The sequence below is a fragment of the Pteropus medius genome, unplaced genomic scaffold (genome assembly GCF_902729225.1).
Source record: "Pteropus medius unplaced genomic scaffold, Ma_sr-lr_union100, whole genome shotgun sequence".
Taxonomy (NCBI): domain Eukaryota; kingdom Metazoa; phylum Chordata; class Mammalia; order Chiroptera; family Pteropodidae; genus Pteropus; species Pteropus medius.
Genome location: NW_024344321.1, coordinates 130,999 through 153,757, shown reverse-complemented (window position 1 = coordinate 153,757; position 22,759 = coordinate 130,999). Strand labels below are relative to the sequence as shown.

At 48.0% G+C, this 22,759-nt stretch overlaps 1 protein-coding gene and 1 long non-coding RNA gene across 2 annotated transcripts in view; one reads left to right on the top strand and one right to left on the bottom strand.

Moving 5' to 3' along the window:
* Positions 1-20,189, top strand: part of TEP1 (telomerase associated protein 1) — a 32,623-nt gene extending 12,434 nt beyond the window's left edge. The window contains 42 exon segments of the mRNA XM_039869801.1: positions 376-534; positions 696-773; positions 1,551-1,681; positions 2,006-2,065; positions 2,961-3,119; positions 3,753-3,929; positions 4,160-4,280; positions 4,858-4,982; positions 5,264-5,377; positions 5,470-5,587; positions 5,745-5,939; positions 6,072-6,247; positions 6,347-6,503; positions 6,605-6,784; positions 7,243-7,335; positions 7,627-7,759; positions 7,915-8,065; positions 8,319-8,452; positions 8,664-8,752; positions 9,029-9,143; positions 9,585-9,825; positions 10,023-10,146; positions 11,030-11,154; positions 11,278-11,377; positions 11,592-11,747; positions 11,893-12,105; positions 12,346-12,499; positions 12,606-12,818; positions 13,597-13,757; positions 14,022-14,135; positions 15,065-15,172; positions 15,539-15,671; positions 15,766-15,842; positions 15,943-16,075; positions 16,218-16,354; positions 16,509-16,633; positions 17,702-17,845; positions 17,995-18,094; positions 19,036-19,141; positions 19,248-19,453; positions 19,580-19,684; positions 19,955-20,189. Of these exon segments, the coding sequence (XP_039725735.1) occupies positions 376-534; positions 696-773; positions 1,551-1,681; positions 2,006-2,065; positions 2,961-3,119; positions 3,753-3,929; positions 4,160-4,280; positions 4,858-4,982; positions 5,264-5,377; positions 5,470-5,587; positions 5,745-5,939; positions 6,072-6,247; positions 6,347-6,503; positions 6,605-6,784; positions 7,243-7,335; positions 7,627-7,759; positions 7,915-8,065; positions 8,319-8,452; positions 8,664-8,752; positions 9,029-9,143; positions 9,585-9,825; positions 10,023-10,146; positions 11,030-11,154; positions 11,278-11,377; positions 11,592-11,747; positions 11,893-12,105; positions 12,346-12,499; positions 12,606-12,818; positions 13,597-13,757; positions 14,022-14,135; positions 15,065-15,172; positions 15,539-15,671; positions 15,766-15,842; positions 15,943-16,075; positions 16,218-16,354; positions 16,509-16,633; positions 17,702-17,845; positions 17,995-18,094; positions 19,036-19,141; positions 19,248-19,453; positions 19,580-19,684; positions 19,955-20,077 (5,763 nt within the window). The 3' untranslated portion in view covers positions 20,078-20,189.
* LOC120608053 (uncharacterized) lies at positions 14,288-19,652 on the bottom strand. Its single transcript, XR_005654300.1, has 2 exons — positions 19,555-19,652; positions 14,288-15,851 (listed from the first exon to the last, which is right to left on the bottom strand). It is a non-coding gene; the product is annotated as an uncharacterized LOC120608053 (long non-coding RNA).
* Positions 20,190-22,759: the final 2,570 nt, after the last annotated feature.

The following is a 22,759-nucleotide window of genomic DNA, read 5'->3' as shown; positions in this document are numbered from 1 at the left end:
ACCTTTGCTTCCTGGTATGAGATCTTGTTTGGTCCCTAAGGACAATTCCTAGCATGTGTTCTCAAGCCTTTTCAAAGATTATAATACTAATATTTCACGTTTGGCTGGTACTTAATCTTCTCTAAATTTCTGTCACCAAAATAGTCACTTTTACCTCCCTTTATCTTAGTGCTGAATTTGGCCCGGATTCTCGGCCCCTCTCCACCTCCTTCCCTGGCAGTTCTTCCCAAGGGCTGCTGAAGCTGTCCTCTCCTAACTGGGGATTTTGTCCCTTTTTCAACCATCAGTGGTAGTATTTAGCCTTCAAGGCTGGATGGGCAAGAGTGAATTCGAAAGTAAGGGAGCCTTATTTCACCCTAATGCTTGTCCAATCAGCCCCCACTGAACTATGTACTGCTGTTGATTGGAATGATGATTGCACGGGCGGAGCACGCAGATCTCTTGCTGTGTAGGAGAGGTACTCTGAAGACTGCTTTGATTAAAGCAGAAGAAGGTATCCTGAAGACAGCCATAGAACTCCAGGCTCAAGTCCAGGTCAGTCACCCACCCCTACCATGAAAACTGTGTGAATAGACACGGGCCTGGGAACAGCCTGCATAGTTAGGAAAGGCTTGGATATACACCGAAGCAGGCTGTGGTATTTGTTGCTTACTATCTCCCAGGTAACCACATAACATGATCCTCTTTCCTTTCAGGAGTTGAATGAAAATCATGAATGGTCCCCGCATGATTTTGGGAAGTACCTGCTGACTCTGGCTGCCCAAAGAGTTCCTGTGAGTACTGCCCAGTCCCCAAGAAATCCTCCCCTCCCCCACATTTTCCTCCACAACTGATGTATCTCATTTCTCATAGCTAACCTTTCAAACTAGGTACAGAACCTAGATCCGTTCCCTGCTGGCTGCAACCCCTTACCCCATACTATGCTGGTGAATGTTTTAACAACCAACAATCTGGGAAAATAGGTCTTGGTTGATAGCATTTGCTAATTTCCATGGTGTAAATACTCCTTCCATGTCTGCTTTCAAGCTGATTTCATGATGTTAGTGAACACAGAGTTGGGAAGAGATGCTCCATTTCACACCATTGTACAGTCTTTTCATGATATAGATAAGGTAGATGTAGGTAAGATTAAGACTAGATAATGGTAAAATATTGTAAAATAATTAGGAAGTAATGCGTTTTGAGTATTAATTACCTTTGTTTTTAATATAATTTATTTAATTGTAAGTTTATACAATTTAATATTTAATAGGGGCCATGTTTAACAACTGGCTCACAAAATTCCTAAAAATTTGACAGTCATCTAACTCTGGGGAGCCTGAATGTGCTACAGCACACCACTGCCTCTACTTCACTTTGAAGCCCCTCCATTCAAATCAGGTGCAATGGTTGCCTTGTCCCAAGTGCTCTCAGGAGAGGTAGTTTCCATCCCGCTCTATTCTTCTGATCCCCCAGTCCTCAGAGATCTCTTCTCTTGATGTTCTGAGCTCTTTAAGGTCTCTTCTTTCTCTCTATTCGTCTGTCTCAGCCCCTCCCCTTTTATTTTACAGGTAGACAGGGTCATCATTTTTGGCCAAACTATGAATGGGAAACTGGTAAATAAGGCTAAACAGCTTTTCTGGCAGCATGTGAATTCCAAATGCCTCTTCGTTGGTGTTCTCCTCAGAAGCACATATTACATGTAAGGATGCTCGCAATGCTTGCCTGGTGCCAGAATTTAGTGGTCCATATTTCCTCTCTACACCGGTAGAGCTTGAGACCCTCTCGCTCGCCAGGCACCTCCTCATCTTGGCCTCTTACCTCTATTGCACTTCAGGTGCTAGACACTTCTGTGAAGTCTGCAGCCTAGCTCATACCCCTTTGTGAAGGTTCACCCTAAGCCCAGCCTAGCACCTGACTGTATTAAAAGTGCAGAGGTTGGGGGTGTCTATCTTAGGGTGTTCAGGGCAGTGACTCTGTGTTTCTGGTACTGTTCCTGATGGATATCGGCTTCTTTCTTTGCCAGGTTACAGGATTTGAATCCCAATGACGTGACACTCTCAGGCTGTACTGACGGGTTACTGAAGTAAGTACAGGATGGGCACTGAAGGGATTAGGGGCTTTATTAGAGCATCTTTCAGAGATTATCTGTGGTCTCTACTCAATTTACTTCTTTTTTTAAAGCAAGATAGAAATTTATTCCTCTTTTACAGCTGTCTAGGCTTAGCAGCAACACAGTATTACAGAGACCCAGGCACCTTCTATCTTATCACTCCACAATTATCAAATACTCAGCTTCCACCACTTGGTTCAAAATGGCTACTCTAGCTCCAGCCATCACTTTTGTATTACATCTAGTAGGAAAGAGGAAAAGAGGACTTGGAGATTGTAGTGTTTGCTTTTAAGTGAACAACTCAAGAGTTGGTCATATCACTTCTACTAGTTCTGTTCTTGATCCCATGCTAAATATATTTATTTATGCCAAATTTATAGAAATCCTTTTACTTTGTCTTTTTCTCCATGTTTAACCTTCTCATTTACATATTTTCTCCCCTTTCCTTTCCTTTCCTTTCCTTTGGATGCCACCCATTGCCCCAACTCCTATTAGGAAGCCTCATGCACATTTGTCCTTCTCTAGGGAGCCTTCATGGCTGATACTGAGCTGATCAAGCCCAAACTGGGTTGGCCTTTAATCATTATACCTTCACCCAGCTGCTTTTCTCCTGGCCCAACAGAAAGTATATGATAACCATGTACGTCAAGAGGAGCTAGAACTGGATTCTTCTCTTTTCCTTTGTTCCTGTGGTTCTGCACCCTTATTTGTTTTAAGTCTACATTCACTGCTTATGATCATCTTCTTAAGGAGCTCCAGTTAACTGGGCAACCAAACCTAGCCATATATTTTTCCCCTGTCCCCTTAGAAGACCTTCCTGATTCTCACCCCCTTCCCGATTCTCATTTATTTTGTCACTATTTGTCAGATTCATTGCAGAACGTGGGGCCTCCCGTCTTCTAGAACATGTGGGCCAAATGGACAAAATATTCAAGATTCCACCACCCCCAGGAAAGACAGGAGCCCTGTCTCTCCGGCCACTGGAAGAGAATATTCCAAGCCCCTTGGCTCCTATTTCCCAGCCTGGGTCAGTCTATGTTTCTATGCTTTTGTGAATTGGGAGGGGCTGCCATCGAAACCTGGAGAAACTCAAGGTGACCGAAATTCCGGCTGTCGAAAGGCTGCTTGCTCTATTCACTGAGGTGTACTTCTGCTTTTCCAGGCAGGAAATTGTCAGATTGTGAGCATGCATGCCCCTTTCTCTACAGGGGAAAAGAGGGTCAGAATGTGAAGTGGACAGCATACAGCCAGGGCTCAGGCAGAGGGCTTGGGAGCATGGCCTCTGGCTTTCTCATCCTGGCTTTGCCTTGGGCTCATTGCTTAATTCCTTCACCTGTAGGTTCTTGATCAGTAAAATGGAGATAGTGATTGTGCTTACCTCACAATGTTGTTCTGAGCCTTCCATTGGCAAATAGTAAGTGTATAATAATTATTAGCTGACAAAGGAGGGGTGCATGACAATTGGCATTTGGGGTTTAATTTCCAGGGCTCTGCAGTTGGGGCTACAAACAAGTTATTCTCTGGAGACCTTCTGGACACCCCCCTGTTGTCTATTGTACCAGACTTATGCTCAGTGCTAAAGGGTGATCACAGCCATGCCTGTGCAGTTGGGTTGTGGGACTGATCTCTAGTCTGACCCCAGCCCTCTGCTTACCCCTAGATGGCGCAGCATCAGGCTTTTCATTTCCTCCACTTTCCGGGACATGCATGGGGAACGGGACCTGTTGCTGAGGTCTGTGCTGCCAGCATTGCAGGCCCTAGCGGGCCCCCATCGCATCAGCCTTCGTGCCATTGACCTGCGCTGGGGCATCACTGAGGAGGATACTGGAAGAAACAGGTGTGGGGGCCACAGAGAAGAGGGGCTGGGTATGGAGCTTGAGTGGTGGAACTGAGGTGGGCAGGCTTGGGGCTGCGAAGACGGCTGAGGGCTGAGGACTGAGAGCAGTGGAGTGTGCCTTGGATGCTAACAAGAGCAACCTGCCTTCACACTGCTCAGTTATGAGCCAGTCCCTGGCTCCTCATTTGTTCTCATGTTCCCTGATACCATACCCATAACCATTCCTGTAGACAACTGGAAGTGTGCCTTGGGGAGGTGGAGAACTCACATCTGTTTGTGGGGATTCTGGGCTCCCGCTATGGCTACGTTCCCCCCACCTACAACCTTCCTGACCATCCTCACTTCCGCTGGGTAAGGCAGACAAGGTTGGAGCAGGATCTGGGGTGGAAACGAAAGTTGGGGTAGGAGTGGGGAAAAGCCATGGTTTGTCAAGAACCCGGGACTACTCACAGGCAGGCCCTTGCGACTCGAAGTGAAATATAGACAGAAGATTCTGTGAGCGGCCAAGTCCAGATAAGGGAATTCCTTTGAGAAGTACCTCCGGGTTGACCAAGGGATATGAGAGTCTAGAGGGCAGGTCTGTTTAGGTTTTACCGTCAGATGGATCTGGTTCTGACCTCCCTTCTGTCATGGTGTGGCTTAGTGGGAAATAGCTTATTCTAATCTAGCTTCAGTTTCCCCGTATACTAAAGAGAAACAGTGACATTTCCATTGCAAGGTTAGTATGAAGATTAGAAATCTATAAAAAATGCTCAACACATGACAGGCATTCAATAAACATTAGCTGTAAGCTATATTTTATTGGCTTGTGTCACAAGGAGGGAGGAATGTTATTGAGATGAAGGAGCTCTGGGGTCTTGGCAGGTCTCAAGTGAGGGGCTAGTGTGACATAGAACTAAACCCACCTATTCTCTGCCCTCTCCCTCAGGCTCAGAAGTACCCTTCAGGTCGTTCTGTGACAGAGATGGAGGTGATGCAGTTCCTGAATCGGGGCCTCCGTCTGCAGCCCTCTGCCCAAGCACTCATCTACTTCCGAGATTCCAGCTTCCTCAGGTACTTTCCGTGGCCTCTGGGCCTCAGTCTCCACAGAAGACTAGATAGGCCTAGTGGCCATGTCTTCTTTCCTTATAGTCAGAGTATGGGAGAGGGAGCTAGAAGAGAGAAATAGGGCTTTGAGGGCTTTTGCCTTTGTAGCACCAGATTAGCCTTGGAGCTGAGGTCAGGAGATCTCCACTACAGATGTTTCAGGGAACCACAGCCAGGTCTGACAGTTTGGGGTGGAGAGAGGCTGGGGGTCTGAGTCCAGCATCATTCTCGGTATCTTTGGTGGTCAGCTCTGTGCCAGATGCCTGGAAACCTGACTTTATGCCTGAGTCTGAAGAGGCTGTACATCGGATCTCAGAACTGAAGAGCTACCTGAACAAACAGAAAGAGATTACCTGTCGCAGGTGAACTGGGAGAGGTAGAGAGCCCCTGCATGGAGAGATGTGTTGAGGGAAGCCAGGTCTGCTGACTCTGCTTGTGCTTGCTCTGCCCACAGATACTCCTGTGAGTGGGGGGGTGTCGCAGCTGGCCGGCCCTATGTTGGGGGGCTGGAGGAGTTTGGGCAGTTGGTTCTGCAGGATGTATGGAATATGATTCAGAAGCTTTACTTACAGGTCAGCAGGGGCATTGGTGGCCAGGGAAATGGAAAGGGGGTAGGGTGGTCTGGGTACTCCTGGGTGGGAAGTAACTGGGTGGGAACTTCATGAGTTTTAGGCCTAGGGTCCTGAGGACCCTGGAAATGTAGATAGTCACTGCCCCATGTGCCCTCAGCCTGGAGCCCAGCTGGAGCAGTCAGTGTCTATCCCAGATGATGACGTGGTCCAGGCCACCTTTCAGCAGCTGCAGAACCCAGCGAGTCCTGCCCGACCTCGCCTTCTTCAGGACACAGTGCAGCAGCTGCTGCTGCACCGAGGGAAGCTGAGCCTGGTGACTGGACAGTCAGGACAGGGCAAGACTGCCTTCATGGTACAGAGTTTCAGAGACCTGGGCAGGAGGATGGGAGGAAGGGCTATGTGGGTTAAGGAAGGATGAGGAGATGGGGCACGAGAGCTTGTGCATGTAAAATGTGACCATGTTTCCTGTTCCCTTCTCATACAGGCATCCCTCATTTCAGCCCTGCAGGCTCCTGATGGGGCCAAGGTGGCCCCCTTAGTCTTCTTCCACTTTTCAGGGGCCCGCCCTGACCAAGCTCTTGCTCTTACCCTGCTCAGACGCCTTTGTGCCTATCTACATAGCCAGCTGCAAGAGCCTTATCCCCTCCCCAGCTCTTACCGGTGTGTATTCCCACCATTAGCCCTGCTTCGTTGATGCCTCATGACACCACCCCTGTGTCTCCCTCTCTGCTGACCCTGGTCCTTCCCCTCCATGTACAGAAGCCTGGTATGGGAGCTGCAGCAGAGGCTGTTGCCCAAGTCTGCTCAGTCCTTGCAATCTGGCCAGACCCTGGTGCTGATCGTTGATGGAGCTGACCGGTTGGTGGACCAGCATGGGCAGCTGATCTCAGACTGGATACCAAAGACCCTTCCCCGGGTAAGTGGGAGAAAGAGGTGGGGGTGGGATGCAGTAGGGTGGAGAGGGACCTCTCCAACATGGTCCTCCTCCTTTTCCTTCCTTTTGCCCAAATATCACAGTGGGTGCACCTGGTGCTGAGCATGTCTAGTGATGTGAGCCTGGGGGAGACCCTTGAGCAGAGCCAAGGTGCCCATGTGGTAGCCCTGGGGCCTCTGGCGCCGTCTGCCCGGGCCCAGCTGGTGAGAGAGGAGCTGGCTTTGTACGGGAAGCGGCTGGAAGAATCGCCTTTTAACAACCAGGTTGGATTGAGTCCAGGGCTGGTGGTTGTGTGGGGTGAATCTGGGAGGTGAGGCTACCAGCTGCCCCACACAGACCAGCTGCTGCTTTGTTTTCTAAGGAACTCTGTGCCAGGGGAAGTTGTTAATAAGATAACTATGATTCCTTATAGTATTACCCAGCCTTTTCCCTTGGTGAATGGCCTCTCCGGGGCCCACCCAGATGAGGAGAGGAATAAAGCTGTGGTTATCAGATGGGATAGGCTGAGCCATAGGAGAATCCCTGAAAAGTGGCTAACTGGGCAGAGCAGCACAGGGAAGGGATGGCTGTGCCCCGAGGTGCTGCCGTTTCCACTGCTGGGGACTCTCAGAGGAGGAGGTACCTTGCAGTGGGAGTCATGCTAGATCGGAGGGCAGGGGGTGGAGGGCCGGCTGTGGACAGGCACTCTGGCCCCCATGCTGAGCCCTCTGAGTCTCCCCAGATGCAGCTGCTGCTGGTGAAGCGGGGGTCAGCCTTGCCGCTCTATCTTCGCTTGGTCACCGATCACCTGCGGCTTTTCACACTCTATGAACAGGTCGGTTGAGATTATAAATCCCCACTCATCTTCTAAGTCCTAATCTCACCTTCCAGTCTCCATTCAGCTTCTTGCATCCCCATCCCTCACCTTTTCCCACCCTCATCTTTTGCCATCTTTGATCACCCATTCCCCATCCTCACTTCATCCCCAGCCCCACTTCTCTCCCACCCATTTCTCTTTCCTTTTCGTTCCTGCCCATGGTTTCTCTTCCTGCCCCCTCTTTTCCCCACAACTGAATCTGCCTCTTCCCCTCCTCCCACTGACTGAAGCCCATCTCTCTTCTCCCAGGTGTCTGAGAGACTGAGGACCCTACCCGCCACTGTCCCCCTGTTGCTGCAGCATATCCTGGGCACCCTCGAGCAAGAGCATGGCCCCGATGTCCTTCCCCAAGCTTTGGCCACCCTTGAAGTCACACGTAGTGGTCAGTGCTTGGGGTGGGTTGAGAAGCCGAGGGCTCAGGGGTTGACTTATCTTGGTTCAGCTGGGGTCTCAGCGAGCAGGGCAAGGAAAAACTATGTCCTGGGGATGGGTACACTGTGTGGTTTGGTGAGGGCCTCAGAGAGCTTGTGTTTTCAGGTCTGACTGTGGACCAGCTGCATGGAGTGCTGAGTGTATGGCGGATACTTCCCAGGGGGCCCAAGACCTGGGAAGAAGCTGTGGCTGCTGGAAGCAGTGGGGACCCCTACCCCATGGGCCCGTTTGCCTACCTTGTCCAGAGTCTGCGCAGGTACAAGTGCCTCCAGCTGAGCTCCTGCTGACCTCCTGTGTCTTCCCATATTTGAGCCAGGGCTCCATATGATCCTTTCTTCAACCTATCCTTCCCTTGGCATAGCCCCTGACTCCTGTCTCTCAGACCCTGTATGGTTGCCACTCGTTACCATTATTTGAGGTGGGAATGGGAGCCCATAACTGTACCAGGATGCTCACTGATGGACCTCCTCCCCCTCTTCTCCTTCCTTCTCTCCCTCACACGAGGACAGTTTGCTGGGGGAGGGCCCCCTGGAGCGGCCTGGTGCTCGGCTCTGCCTCACTGATGGGCCCCTGAGAACAGCAGCTAAATGTCGCTATGGGAAGAGGATGGGGCTGGAGAGCACGGCACACTTCCTCATCGCAGGTAATTGCAGCCCAAGTGAACATGGGGCAGTGAATATGGGGCCTGAGCCTGGAGGCCAGGACCATTCCCTGGTGCTCCCCATTGGCTGGCGCCCTCACCTGCCTCCCAAATGGGTGGATGGCTTGATATATATAGTTTGAGCAATGTGATCTTTGAAGATGCTTCTGGGCTGAGCCCATCTCAATGTCTGTTCTGTGATCCACATCTGCAGCTCAGCTATGGAAGACCTGTGACCCTGATGCCTCAGGCACCTTCCGAAGTTGCCCTCCTGAGGCTCTGGGAGACCTGCCTTACCACTTGGTTAGTCCTCACGTCCCATAGGCACCTTCTCCCAAGCAATTGCTTTGGCTGTTCTAAGACCTCTCTCCACCTTGACCACCACTCCCATCACCACTGCCATTACCCATCCCAAACTCCCTCTTATCTTTCTCCTTTTGGTTTTCCTGCTCGTCTCCTTCAGGTCCTTTGTCCCAGCTCCTAGGACTAGGTTCCAGCTGCACAGGCAGGTCAAAGACTGGACTGTCCCTCTTCACCAGCCTCTTCATATCCCTAATGAATTCACTCTGGCCCTTCCAGCTCCAGAGTGGGAACCGTGGCCTTCTTGCAGACTTCCTCACCAGTCTCCATGTGGTGGCTGCACACCTGGAACTGGGTCTGCTCTCTCGGCTCCTGGAGGCCCATGCGCTCTATGGTGAGATGAGTCACTGGTTGACTTCTCTGAAATATGAGGTTCCTGGGTGTGTTCATGGGAGAGCCTGCTCGGGGAGAGGTGTCATGGAAAGAACGATCCAATTTCCATTCAAAATTGAAAATGTAAGGATAAGCAAGTGAGTCTCAGGAGACCTTTTGCCTAGATCTCTTAAACCAGAGGTTTTCCAACTTTATTTAGTGGGTGTAAAGTAACCTGGGAAACTCGTTTGGATTGTAGATCTCTAGGTCCACAGATTCTGGTTGCCTAGGTCTAGCATGGGGCCCAAAGACTTGTACTTTCAATAGATGTTCCCGATGTGGAGCCCGGAGGCCACACTTTGAGACTTAACATTTTTGACGCACCTATGATCGATTATATTTTGTGCTGGGGTTCATGGGGGTCCAGGCTGGCTTCCAGTGACCCTCTGCATCTCTTCCACAGCTTCCTCAGTCCCTGAAGAGGAACAAAAGCTTCCTGAGGCTGACATTGCTGTATTTCACACCTTTCTGAAGCAGCAAGCTCCAGTCCTCAGTCAGTACCCCCTGCTCCTGTCCCAGCAGGCGGCCAACCAGCCTCTGGACTCGCCTCTTTGCCACCAGGCCCCCCAGCTCTCCCAGCGATGGCACCGCCGGCGCATACTACGATGGCTTAATAAACCCAACACCTTCGGGGGCCAGCAAAGGTAAGAACCTTGACCCCAGACTCCGGTGACCCCACCAAAGAGCAAGCTGCTTCCCTTTCTGAAACTGGAGAATAAAGGACAGACCAGAGTCACTGTGGAGAGGGGGATTCAGGCACAGAAATGCAGAGATGAATTCCCGTTTGCTTCCTTCCTCTCATTCCTCATTTCTTCCCTTTCTTCCCTTTCTCTTTCTCTAGCTCCAGTCTGTCCCTCGCAGTTTCTTCATCTCCCACAGCCGTGGCCATCTCCCCCAGTGGGCAAAGAGCTGCTGTGGGCACTGCCAATGGGACGGTTTATCTGTTGGACCTGAGAACCTGGCAGGTATGACACTCAAGGTGGAACAGTTTATCTTCAGAAAATCCTCACAGACTGCCCTGGGGCCCTAGACAAGACAAGCCCACCTGCTATCACCCTGTTTGATTCAGCCACTTTACTTCCCTCATATCAGATCAAAAGAGCTTGGTCAAAAAATCAATCACACAGCAAATATTTGCTGCACACCTTTCATTCAAGGCATTGTACTAAGCATTGCAAGGAACAGAAGGTTTAAGACATTGTCTTTGTGTACCAAGTAGTCAGTTTTGTTGAAAGATAACACATAGAAGGAAAAAAGAAACCAAACGTAACCATGTCACATAGATCAGAGCTGAGTGAGTGGTACAGTGACTGGAGGATATAGGACAGTGAAGGACAGGCCTTCGGGTTGAGTGAGGAGCCTATGCAAAGACATGGGGGGAGAATGGTTCCTGTAAATTGCTGGGAATGATTACAGCAGAGGATGCTTATTAAAGGAGGGCAATGATAGGTTAGGCTGGAGAGGTAGGTCTCTTTTCTTTCTATCTGTATCATTCCCATCATATGCATGTGTGTAATGTTCTTCCTTCCTCAAACCCATTCTAAGTCTTCTGTGATTTGGGGATATGTATAGGATTTGATATATGTATAGGAGAAGATGTGACTCCACTTGAATTATGAGGGCCTCACTTGGACATGAGTTTGGCCTAGGTCTGGAATGGGACCAAATCTTTGTACTTTGGCCCCACATCAGGAACACCTGTTAAAAGGGCCACACTTTGAGACTTATGTAAAGAATGCAGAGAGCCAAGGGCTCCAACCCTTCTTGATGTAGCCTCCTTTTTGGTTGGAGCTTAGAGTGGCTTGACGTGGGGGGTCCATGACATGACCCCCTTGCTGTCTGTCACAGGAGGAAAAATCTGTGGTGAGTGGCTGCGATGGGGTCTCCTCTTGTTCATTTCTCTCGGACAATGCCCTCTTTGTTACTGCCTTTGACGGGCTTCTGGAGCTTTGGGACCTGCAGCATGGTTGTCGGTAAGGGTCCCCCATGTCTCAGAGTGAGGGACTTCCCTGTTTGTGGGAAACCTAGGGGGAGGGAAATGAAGAGGGATCCCATGGCCAGAGGTCCTTAGGACTGACTCTGTCTTCTTGGGATAGGGTGCTCCAGACCAAGGCTCACCAGTATCAAATCACCGGCTGCTGCCTGAGCCCAGACTACCGGTTGCTGGCTACTGTGTGCCTGGGGGGATGCTTAAAGGTAAAGACCAGGAGCTGTGGTAGTCAAAGTGGCCCTGAACGCTGAGTCAGCCCATAAGGTTGTTCTTTCAGCGTGACAGAGGCTGCCGACTGCTTGGCCTGAGGAGGTTTCCCTGCTGAGGGTGGGGGACTGGACAAGGTTCCTGAGGTTCTAGGATTAAGGAGCTTGGGCATCTGTATTCAGCACCTGATTCTTGCCCCTCTCTCTCCTCCAGCTGTGGGACACAGTCCATGGGCAGCTGGCCTTCCAGCACACCTGTCCCAAGCCCCTGAACTCCATTGCCTTCCACCCAGAGGGGCAGGTAATAGCCATAGGCAGCTGGGCTGGTAGCTTCAGCTTCTTCCAAGTGGATGGGCTTAAAGTCATTAAGGTGAGACGATCCTGTGTAGCCTTGGGGGAGGAACATAGAAGATTGGGAATGGAAGGTGGGGAATGATGGATGCCCACATTTTGTGTCTCTTTGGGCCTGTGTTGAGAGCAGGCCCTGACATTTCAATTTCTACCTCCCCATATAGGAGCTGGGGGCCCCAGGAGCCTCTGTCCGTACCCTGGCTTTCAGTGCACCTGGGCGAGTTGTGGCTGTGGGCCGGCTAGATAGTATGGTGGAGCTGTGGGCTTGGCAGGAGGGGACACGGCTGGCTGCCTTCCCTGCCCACCACGGCTTTGTAGTTGCTGCCCTTTTCCTGCGTGCTGGGTGCCAGTTATTGACGGCCGGAGAAGATGGCAAGGTCAGGTTACAGATGATGGGTTATGGGGAGTGTGTAGCAAAGGCAAGGAATATTTGGATGAGGGTGGGCTTTTGTTGAGGAGACTGGAGAAGCTTGGCTGGTGTGAGCTTCAGGGAGATGGGTGTGGGTGTGCCTATGGGCATCTCTCAGGAGCAGAGTCTCTGGAAGGAGGGCTTTAACAGGGTGGCTGTAACTTGGGTGGGAGTGGGGTATCTTTAAGTTTTTTTTATTGGCCCTCAGGTTCAGGTATGGTCTGGATATCTGGGTCAGCCCTGTGGGTGCCTAGGTTCCCTTTCTCTCTCTCCTGCCCTCTCTGTGGCTCTCAGCCCAGATGGTGATTGGGTGGCTGTTGGGCACCGAGCAGATGGCATCAGGATCTACAAAATTTCTTCAGGTACCAAAGGGAGAAGGGATGGGGTGTTCGAGCCTTTGGAAAGAGTGCCCACTCACACCCTGACTCCCTTTCCAAGTGTCTTCCTCTCTTTTCTCTCATTTTCTAGGTTCCCAGGGGGTTCATTGTCAAGCACTAGATGTGGCAGTCTCTGCACTGGCCTGGCTAAGCCCTAGGGTATTGGTGAGTGGTGCAGAAGATGGGTCCCTGCAGGGCTGGGCACTCACGGAAAGCTCCCTTCAGTCCCTGTGGCTCCTGTCCAGACACCAGAAGCCTGTACTGGGACTGGCCACCTCCCAGGAACTCTTGGCTTCTGCCTCAGGTACTACTGGACTGTGGGCAGAGTTGTGAATCCTTGTTCCTTTTAAATATGCTAATACAGTTTTTCTTGTGTGTGTGTGTGTGTGTGTGTGTGTGTGTGTGTGTGTGTGTGTGTGTGTGTGAAAATACAGACAGAAACTCTTGGCTTTTGCCTCAGGTACTACTGGACTGTGAATCCTTGTTCCTTTTAAATATGCTAATACAGTTTTTCAACTTATATATGTATGTATGAAAATACTCACACATACAAATATTTTTAACAACTTTCAAAGTGCTTTTAAATGCATTTATCTTGCATGATTAGTCTAGACTCTTTGTTCTTGTTCCTTAACCTTGATTCTGGGACCTCTTTCCAATCCTTGTGATCTTTTGAGTTTCTGCCCAGTGGAGGACTTTGCTGTGTAAACGGATGGGTTTCCCTAAGGAGGAATGTGGAGGTGAAAATGCAGAGTGGCCTTAGTCCTCTCTAGGTAGGAGGCTTGGTCCAAGTGATACTGGACACTTGAGATAAGGAGGGTCTGGAGGTGTGGTAGGGAGTTAGAGAGGGAGACAGCCACAGAGCCGGAGCTGGGAAAGCCTGGCCTTCTGTCCCGGCTACTCACACAACGACTGACCCTTGTCCAGGGCCTCGCCATAGCCTGTGACTCACTGAGTCCCTGCCTTGGAACTGCGCCCTCAGATATCACCCTCAGCCCCCACGATTGCTTTTGTCTTTGGCCTCCGGGCCTGTGTTGCTTCCTCTTTCAGGGAATCTTCCTCTCTCCCTATTTCCAATACAGAGGATTTCATAGTACGGCTATGGCCAAGGCAGTTGCTGACACTACCACAAAAGGCAGAAGACTTTCCCTGTGGTACTGAACTCTGGGGACACAAGGGCCCTGTAAACTGCTGTAGCTTCAGCACTGATGGAGGCAGACTGGCCACTGGGGGCAGAGACCGGGTGAGTCATAGAAGGACGCAGTCCCTGGGCCCGCTTCCTCCTGAGCCCCCAAGCCCCCTAGGCCCCACAGCCCCTCTGGTTCCTGGATTCCTGAATAGCCCAATTCCTGTTGCTTCCTCTAGCTTTTGCTTTGCCAAACCTACGCTGGATCTGCCCACCCTCCGGAGCTTCTCTCTTTCCTTGAAACTTCTTGCCTGAAATGGCCCTAGTGTTCCTACCTCCCTCCTATGGTCTTAACCGCTCCATCTTTTGGGACCTATCCAGAGTCTCCTCTGCTGGGATGTGAGGACAGCCACAGCCCCTGTTCTGATTTGCTCTTTCTCTGCCTGTCACCGTGACTGGGTCACTGGCTGTGCCTGGACCAAAGACAACCTACTGGTGAGTGAAGGGTAGGAGTGGTACAAAGCTCAGGAGGGCTCCTGTGGGAGGACAACACTCCTTCACCCCATCCTTTTCTGACACTCATTTATAGTAGTAATAGCTAACATCTATTGAGCACTTAGTATGTGCCAGGTCACTGGACTAAGCTCTTTGCATATATTGTTTCATTTAATCTTTACAGTGCCTTGTAAAGTAAATACTACTATTGTCTCTATTTCACAGACAAGGATATTGAACTTAGGTAGATTAAAGACATTTCTGAGGCCATGTAAGTGATGAAGATCAGCCAGTAAACTTTCTGATTAGAAAACTTGTGCTCTTAACAAGAACACAAAACTGTCTCCCCAAGGGTTTGGGATGCCCTGTCCTTGCAGGTAAAGGGTACTACTGTGATTTGTCCTAAGGCAAAAATGAATCTCAGATTATGCACTCAGGGTTCGTGAAGCCTGGTTTTCCAATGCAGAGTTGTGTTTTTAAAAAGAAATCAGAAAGGAGTGTCAGTTGAATAGACTTGTCATAGTCTGTCATACCCCTGCCAGATCTTTCCATGGCAATATAGACTTTTAGCCTTTGTCTGGGTTTGTTGACTGACATTATGTCAATAACAAGGATAATAGCTACTATTTATTCAGTGCTCACTATGTACCAGGCAGTGTGCTAAGTCCTTTATATAAATGCATTGGCCCCATGGCAACCATATCAGATAGGTGCACTGTCATTATGCTGGTTGAATAGATGAGAAACCTAAGGCTCGGAGAGGTGAACTTGCCCTGGTCACAAAGCAATGAATGGTGGAACTAGGATTTGAACCCAGGACAGTCCATGCTCTTATTCACAAGACTTACTCCCTCCACCTGACATTATAAGCATACAAAAGTGTGGGCGGCCTGCTGATAACCTCACTCCTCTGACCTCTGACTCTGCAGATCTCCTGCTCCAGTGATGGCTCTTTGGGGCTGTGGGACCCAGAGTCAGGACGGCAGCTTGGTCATTTCCTGGGTCATCAGAGTGCCGTGAGCGCGGTGGTGGCTGTGGTGAGAAGGCAATGGAGAGTTCACCGGGGATCTCTGGGAAGGCTACGGGGGCTATGGGAGACGGGATGCATTGCGTATCTAATCCCAAAGGCAAAGAAGTATTGGGCCTGGATTAGACCAGGATTAGGATATTGAAGCTGAGGGTTGCTGTGAGGGGAGGAAGAACGTAAAACACAGCGTCTTAGATTCATGGCCTTGTGAGAGCGTTGCGGCCCTGAGCGCCCCAGCCTCATGTCCTGAGTTCTCCTCACTCTTTGACATTTTTTTAAGCCCCTAATGCTCAGTCCCCACCTCTTTGGTGGGAGGAGTCATACTTCTCATGTCCTGCTCAGTGTGACTTTTCTCTGATCCTGTGCTCTGGGACAGGAGGAACACGTGGTATCTGTGGGCCGGGATGGCACCTTGAAAGTGTGGGATCATCAGAGTGTGGAACTGACCAGCATCCCTGCTCACTCAGGACCCATCAGCCACTGTGCAGCTGCCCTGGAGCCCTGTGCAGGTAATGACATGTTAGCCACTTTGCCTTCTCCACTGCCTCTTCCCTTCTCCTCTGCTTCTTCCCTTCTTCTCACCCCGTCTCTATGTCTTATCAGCTGGCCAGCCTGGGTCAGAGCTTCTGGTGGTGACTGTTGGACTGGATGGGGTCACACGGTTGTGGCATCCACTCTCGGTGAGTTTCCTGAAAGGACAGAGGTAGGGCGAGGTGGAAAAGATAGAATGGGATAACCTTCTGTGTCAACCCCCTATTGTCCCCTCTTTATCCTTCCTAGGTGTTTCAAACACATACCCTCCTGGGACACAGTGGCCCAGTCAGTGCGGCTGCTGTTTCAGAGGCCTCAGGCCTCGTGCTAACCACCTCAGAGGATGGTTCCATACGACTCTGGCAGGTACCTAAGGAAGCAGGTGAGTGAGGAACGGAGAGAGAGAAGCAAGGTATGAAAGAGGTGTGTGTAATTGGGACCAAGAAGGCCAAGGATAGCCCGATATCTCCTCTCGTATCCCAGTAGTGGTCCAGCTCCTAATGAATCACCTCTCTCTTCTCCAGATAACACAAATATACCCAGGAGTCCTGCAGCCATCACTGCTGTGGCCTGGGCCCCAGATGGTTCTGTGGTAGTATCTGGGAATCAAGCTGGGGAACTAACCTTATGGCAGGAAGCTAAGGCTGTGGCCACAGCACAGGTGAGTTGGGGCAACCTCAGTTCTTTGTGTAAATTCTGCCCTATATATTTAATGGTATGTGCAGAGGTTGGAAGTTGCATAGATGCGTGGGAGAGGAAAGAGGGTTAATCCTGGTTTCTCAGAAATACTGAAATGAACTTGTTGTATACCCTAGGCTCCAGGCCACATCAGTGCTCTAATCTGGAACTCATCAAACACCTTGATTGTTGTCAGTGCAGATGAAAAAGTTAGCGAGTGGCAAGTGGAACTACAGAAGGAGTCAACACCCAGAAATTTCAGGTGAAATGTGATAGGAACAGTAGTTTCCTTACACTGAGAGTTTTACTCAAATCACTCCACCTCTACTTCTGACTAGGTCAATAGGATGCTAGTTATTAGGCAGAAAGAAGTCCCTAGGAAACTGTTTTCTACTTCCGGTCGTGTCAATTTAAATGATAATCATCAAGTGCCTACTTTATGCTAAGCTCTGGGCCAGGCAGTGTGAACCAGATTGAAATTTATTTTTTAATTAAGAAAGCTCACAGTAGAGGAACGTACATATAAGTAAACTATCAACAATATTCAGAGTGATTAGCACCAGATATATAATATCTGGGGCTGCAGAATTTGAGAAATTTACAGATTACAAAAGAGCTGCTATTTGTGTTTGAGATTAAAGGATGAATAGGAGTTTTCTGGACCAGTAAAGGAAGGCAATGGTATAGTAAGAGAAAGTAGCATTAATAAAAGTCATGAGGTGTGAGAGTACATTCTAGTGTATTCTGATTACATATAGCCAAGTTTCTGGGATTCTTGTTGGGAATTGGTGGTGGAGGGGGCAGGGGGAGGAGGTTGCTGCTAGATTGAGTAGGTAAATTGGCCAGGCTGTAGGGGGCACAGTGCTAAGAATTTTGAGCATAATAATTATCTGAATTGTTGAAAGAGAACTCGGGTAGCAGTATAGAAGATGGATAGCAATAGATAGATGTTAAAGGTAGGGACCACTTATAAAGCTGTTGCTGTAGTCCAGGGAAGACATAACGTGGGCCCTGACCTGGGCAGTGGGGATAAGAAGGAGAGATACAGTTTAAGCATGTGTTGCAAGTAGAATCTACAATGCTAATTGATCAGTTGGAGGTCAGAAGGATAGGAAAAGATGAGAATGTTAGAGATTCCTAGTTTGAGCAAGTAAGGGAGTGGCGATGATGAATACTGATGTAAGAAAAACAGGAGAAACAGAATTTGTAGGGAAGATAATATATTTTGTTTTCTACTTCACTTCTGAGGATTCATGGGGAACCGATTAGCCTGAGAGAGGTGGACTAAAGTAGGATCTTTCTCTGTCTATGTGCCTTTTTTGAGCTACAGTCTTCACTTGAACCGAGTTCTACAGGAGGACTTAGGATTCCTGACAGGTGTGGGCCTGGCTCCTGATGGTCACTCCCTCATCTTGGCCAATGCAGATCTGCAGGTACTGCACATGAAGCCAGGGGATGCTCCCTCTATAATCTGGTAAGAACCAAATGCTGTTTCCTCATGGGCTAGAGAAAGAGGCAGAGTGGGTTAGCGGTTACTCTGAGGTTGGGTCTAACTTAGAACAAACACTGGGGTCTTACGGAGAGGTGTTCGTAGGCTCAGCCTCTTTATTTTTTATAAACTAGGGACAGCTATATCCTGGAGAATCCTATTTTAGTGTCTACCCACCAGGAGTATGGTGTGTTTGTCCTGCAGCCAGTGGACCCTGACATTCTTTCTGTCTTGGTAAGTCATGTTTGGGTGTGTGTTAAAACAAACATTTGTTCAGAACCATCACTTTAAAATTTTGGAGGCCTGGTGGAGGATAAGAGGAAAGGAAAGGCAGCTGGTTCCAAATCCCTTTCTCTTCCTTCGACTGGAGCTGCTCTGCTTAAGAGCATTATAGTTTGGGTTTCCCGCTAAGATTTCATTCATACAAAGGATTCTAGAGTTAAAAAAAATCACGAGGAACCATAAATCTAGGAGTCTTCTTAATTGCAATTTTTTTTCATGTCTCTTTTCCTGCCACTGTGAGTATGAGCAGTATCTGGAACAATACAGACACACCTCATAGACATTATGTTGGGTGAAAGGAGCCAGACACAAAAGAGTATATATTACACGAATTCACTTAAATGAAGTTCAAGAACGAGCCAAATGAATTTATAGTGACAGAAGTCAGAATATTGCTAGCTCTGGGGTTGTGGTGCCTTGGGATTGACTTGAGAGGGGCATGAAGGCAACGTTCCATGGTGATGGAAATGCTCTACATCTTGATCTGGGTGGTGATAACATGGATGTAATTATATGTGAAAAAATTCATCGAGGTGTATGTTTAAGATCTGTGCACTTTACTGCAGTGGTCCCCAGTCTTTTGGGCATGAGGAACCGGTGCTCCTGTGAGAATCTAATGCCTGATCTGAGGTGGAGCTGAGGCGGTAATGCTGGCACTGGGGAGCGGCTGCAAATACAGATGAAGCTTTGCTCGCCCACCTGCCGCTGCTCACCTCCTGCTGTGTGGCCCAGTTCCTAACAGGCCATGGCCCGGTTCCAGTCTGTGCCCCGGGGGTTTACTGTATCTAAATTACATAAAAAAAAAAAAAAATCCAGAGCAGAAGATAGTTGATTTGTCTGGGCAGAGTTAAGTGATACGAGTAGGCTAAACAAAATGATCTATCCTTTCACAGAGACAAAAGGAATCTGGAGAGTTTGAAGTGTACCTGAACTTTGAACTGAACTTAGAGAATCCTAGTGGGACCCTAATATCAGTAACTCAGGCCAAACCTGAATCTGGTGAGTGGTGATGGGAGTGCCCAAGGGGTCCAGAGGTGGCCTAGGGGAAGACGGTGGATCTTTCGCAGCCTGAGACCTAACTCTGACTCTGCCCTTGAAATGGCAGAGTCCTCGCTTTTGTGTGCCAGCTCTGATGGAGTGCTTTGGAAACTAGCCAAATGTACCCCTGAAGGAGAATGGACCACAGATAACATCTGGCAGAAAACAGTAAAAATGCCTGAAACCCAAACTCCAGGGACAGACCTATTTATAGATAGTGACGTGGATAGCTGGCCAACAAACCTACCTCTAAAGACGCGGCAGCGTAGAAAGGTGAGTTTGAGGGAAGGGTCACAAATATAGGGGAAGAAGCTCTGGGTCTGACCCATCAAATTGATGCTTTCTTGACTGAAGAGGGCCCACAGAGAACTCACCACACGCTTCCCCTTTCTCTCTGAGATTCACTCGGGCTCTGTCACAGCCCTCCATGTGCTTCCTGAGTTGCTGGTGACAGCTTCAAAGGACAAGGATGTTAAGCTGTGGGAGAGACCCAGTATGCAACTGGTAAGTGTGTGTGTGCATGTGTGCGCATGTGTGTGTTTTTGCATACAAGGAGGGCAGAAAGGTTGTCACAAGAGAGCAAATTTGGGATAAGAAAGTACAAAACATCAAAATTCTGTTTTCTTCCATCCTTGCAATAATGTGCTACTCACTTGTTCTAAATAAATGAGAGAAAACGTTAATAGATATTGCATTAATGTGAGAGAAAAATGAGTTAGTAAGGAGGCCCTAGGCTCGTGGCCCTCATCTCCCTTGTTTTTGTCCCCATTGCAGCTGGGCTTGTTCCGGTGCGAAGGGGCAGTGAGCTGCCTGGAACCTTGGCTGGGGCCGAATTCTACCCTGCAGCTCGCAGTGGGAGACACACAGGGCAATGTATACTTTCTGTCCTGGGAATGAAGATGTACTGCTCAGGGCAAAGATATCATTTGTCCTAGAGATGCAAAGCCTGAAGACATCGGTGGCAACTTTCTTAATAAAATTGTAAAAATAAAGTGTCATAAAATCTCAAGTGCAGTCCTGCCTGTTTCTTATGTGCATTTGGACCAACAGTGAAGAAAATGGACGTTTTAATTTTTTTTTTTTCTGATTTAACATTAATTTTTACTAGAATTGCAAGAAAATAATCAGATCTTTAGTTGATTTGTTGAAACTAGGCTTTAGGAATCTTGTATCATTTGCTGGGCCCAGGATCCTAAGATAACCATTTGTGCTAGGAGGAAGATTGAAAGTGATATTGGCCAGAACTTAGTTTGAATAGAGCTGGAGACCTCTCACTTGGTCAAGAAAGAATAAGGGAAGGAAGAGTCCGTTAATAGTGTCCTGAATAAGGACATTTAGAAAGAACTGAGATAGAACTAGGACACTAGGTTCCTCTTACAGAAACAGCCCCATCTACTCAGGACTAACTGCCCAAATGGGAGGTGAGAAGCCAGGGCAGTGAAAGCAGACTGCGTCTCCTGGCTTTCACAACCTCTGACAGAGTAGCAGCAGCCACTTGACTTGAAGTTAATATAGTAATTTTCATTCTTGGAGGAGATCACAAAACTCTCTCTTTCAAACTGAAGTCCACAAAGATTAAAATGGATTGAAAGGTGGTGCAGTCTCACCTACAGACTTACTAAGGTCTGCGATCTTAAGTAAAAGTTCTCGAGCCTTCTTATTTTCCTGTAATTCTACCTTATAGGAGAGAAAGTTACCTGAGGGCCCTTTCTTTCTAAGGGAAAAGGGTCTTCTGTGTCCAAGAATTCAAGGATGTGTATGTGATAAGTCAGGGCTATTATAGGATGTTGGTAGGGTTGGTAGAGTTCTCTCAGAAATACCACTGCAGTCTGGTCTAGAATTGAGTTTTGAGGATTTGGGGAGTTGATGGGTACTGAGTTTTGTTCTTACTTTGCCCTAATTCCAGATTTTACATGGAGAAAGCACCTGCAGGACTTTACCTTATTTCTACCAATGCCTCCTAGTCTCCCTGCGCCAGAGGATAAAGACAAGGAATGAAATCAGCTGATAAAAGTCTTAATCATAGGTCATGCTTCTATCTTTTTTCATGTGCCTCATGCAAGGACTCTAAATATACCTTCCACACTACCTCTTCCACATGTACCTTGTGACTGGAAGTCCCATTTAAGGTAATTTGAAATTTATGATTTACAATTCTACCCAGAAATGCTACAGTGAATCATGGCATGGCATCATCCTAAAAGTTGCTGGTTTTAGTCTTTTGCCTTTTGCTCCCCTGAAAGTATGGGACAGAGACAGGAGGAAGCCCTAGATGTTTGTTTTTCATGCTCTAAAATTTTATAAAAACACCCCAGCTAAGGCTGGAAGAATGGGGATGGAGAAAATGAAGCAAGACTAATTTGCTCAATAGACTCAGCCTTCTCGGCCAGGTCCATTTGAAGGGTTTTCTCTTTCTTATCTTGGAGATAATACAGCCAGGTCATAGTATAATTGCTGTGAATGAAGATAAGAAAAGACTCTAGGTAAAAAACAGTATGTACCCAAGAGAGTTGAAGAGAAAATCAGTTTAGGTTTTACATTAAACATCTTCTGAGTTCTTATCATTAAATAGAATTTCAGTGTCTCCCAGTACCTGGATGAGTTCCATAATAGACACTGGATTGTTGGATGTCAAGACATTGGAACGATCTTGTCTTCTCCTACCCATCCACAAAGGCACCTTTTTCATCTGCTAAAATTTTATACATGTTTTTATACATCTGTTTTTGAAATCAAGAGCAGAGCTCCTGAAGTTTGGTTTGTGGACGAGTGCCAGTCCAGTAGTTATGAATGGATCACAATGAGATAAATGTAGAAGTTGAGAGTAAGGACTTAGAAAGTTATAGGAATTTGAAAAGTGATCTCATATCTGACAAATTTAATAATAAAAATTGAGGCCTGTATTTTGTATGGTTTTTATTTCATTTTCCTAGTAACTCATTTTTATAATATTTTACAAAAATATTGGTCAATGGCAGATCAGAAATTAAAGAAACAAACAACTAGTCCTTCATCACAGAAGGCTTGGGAAGAACTAAAGAGACTGGGCAAAAAAGTGACTAAAAGCATGGACTTGGAACAAGACTGTCAAAGTTCATGCTTTTCTTTTTCATCGGCAAAACAGGCACAATAATGGTGCCTACTTTGTGGGGATATTGTGAGGATTAAATGAGTTAAGATGTGTAAAACACTTAGAACAGTAGCTGACACTGGTCTGCAGTTGATAAACGGGAAAAAGGCAGGTGAGATGGATTGGAAAAAAAGGACCAATTCAGCTTTTGTTGCCTCTACTTTTCCTGTAATAACCAACACATTCCAGTTTGTGGAAAAACTGAATTAAATGGGAAAAAGCATTAGCTTCAATTAGTATTCCTCAATGCATAGAGGCTATTCTGCTGTGAAAGAACAGGACTCCACAGGGATGTAACGTACAACATAGGGAACACAGTCAACAGTATCATGATAACTGTATGGTGACAGATGGTTACTAGATTTATTATGGTGATTACTTCATAAGATATATAAACATTTGGAATAACTATGTTGTACATCTGAAACTCATAACGTTGTATGTATGTC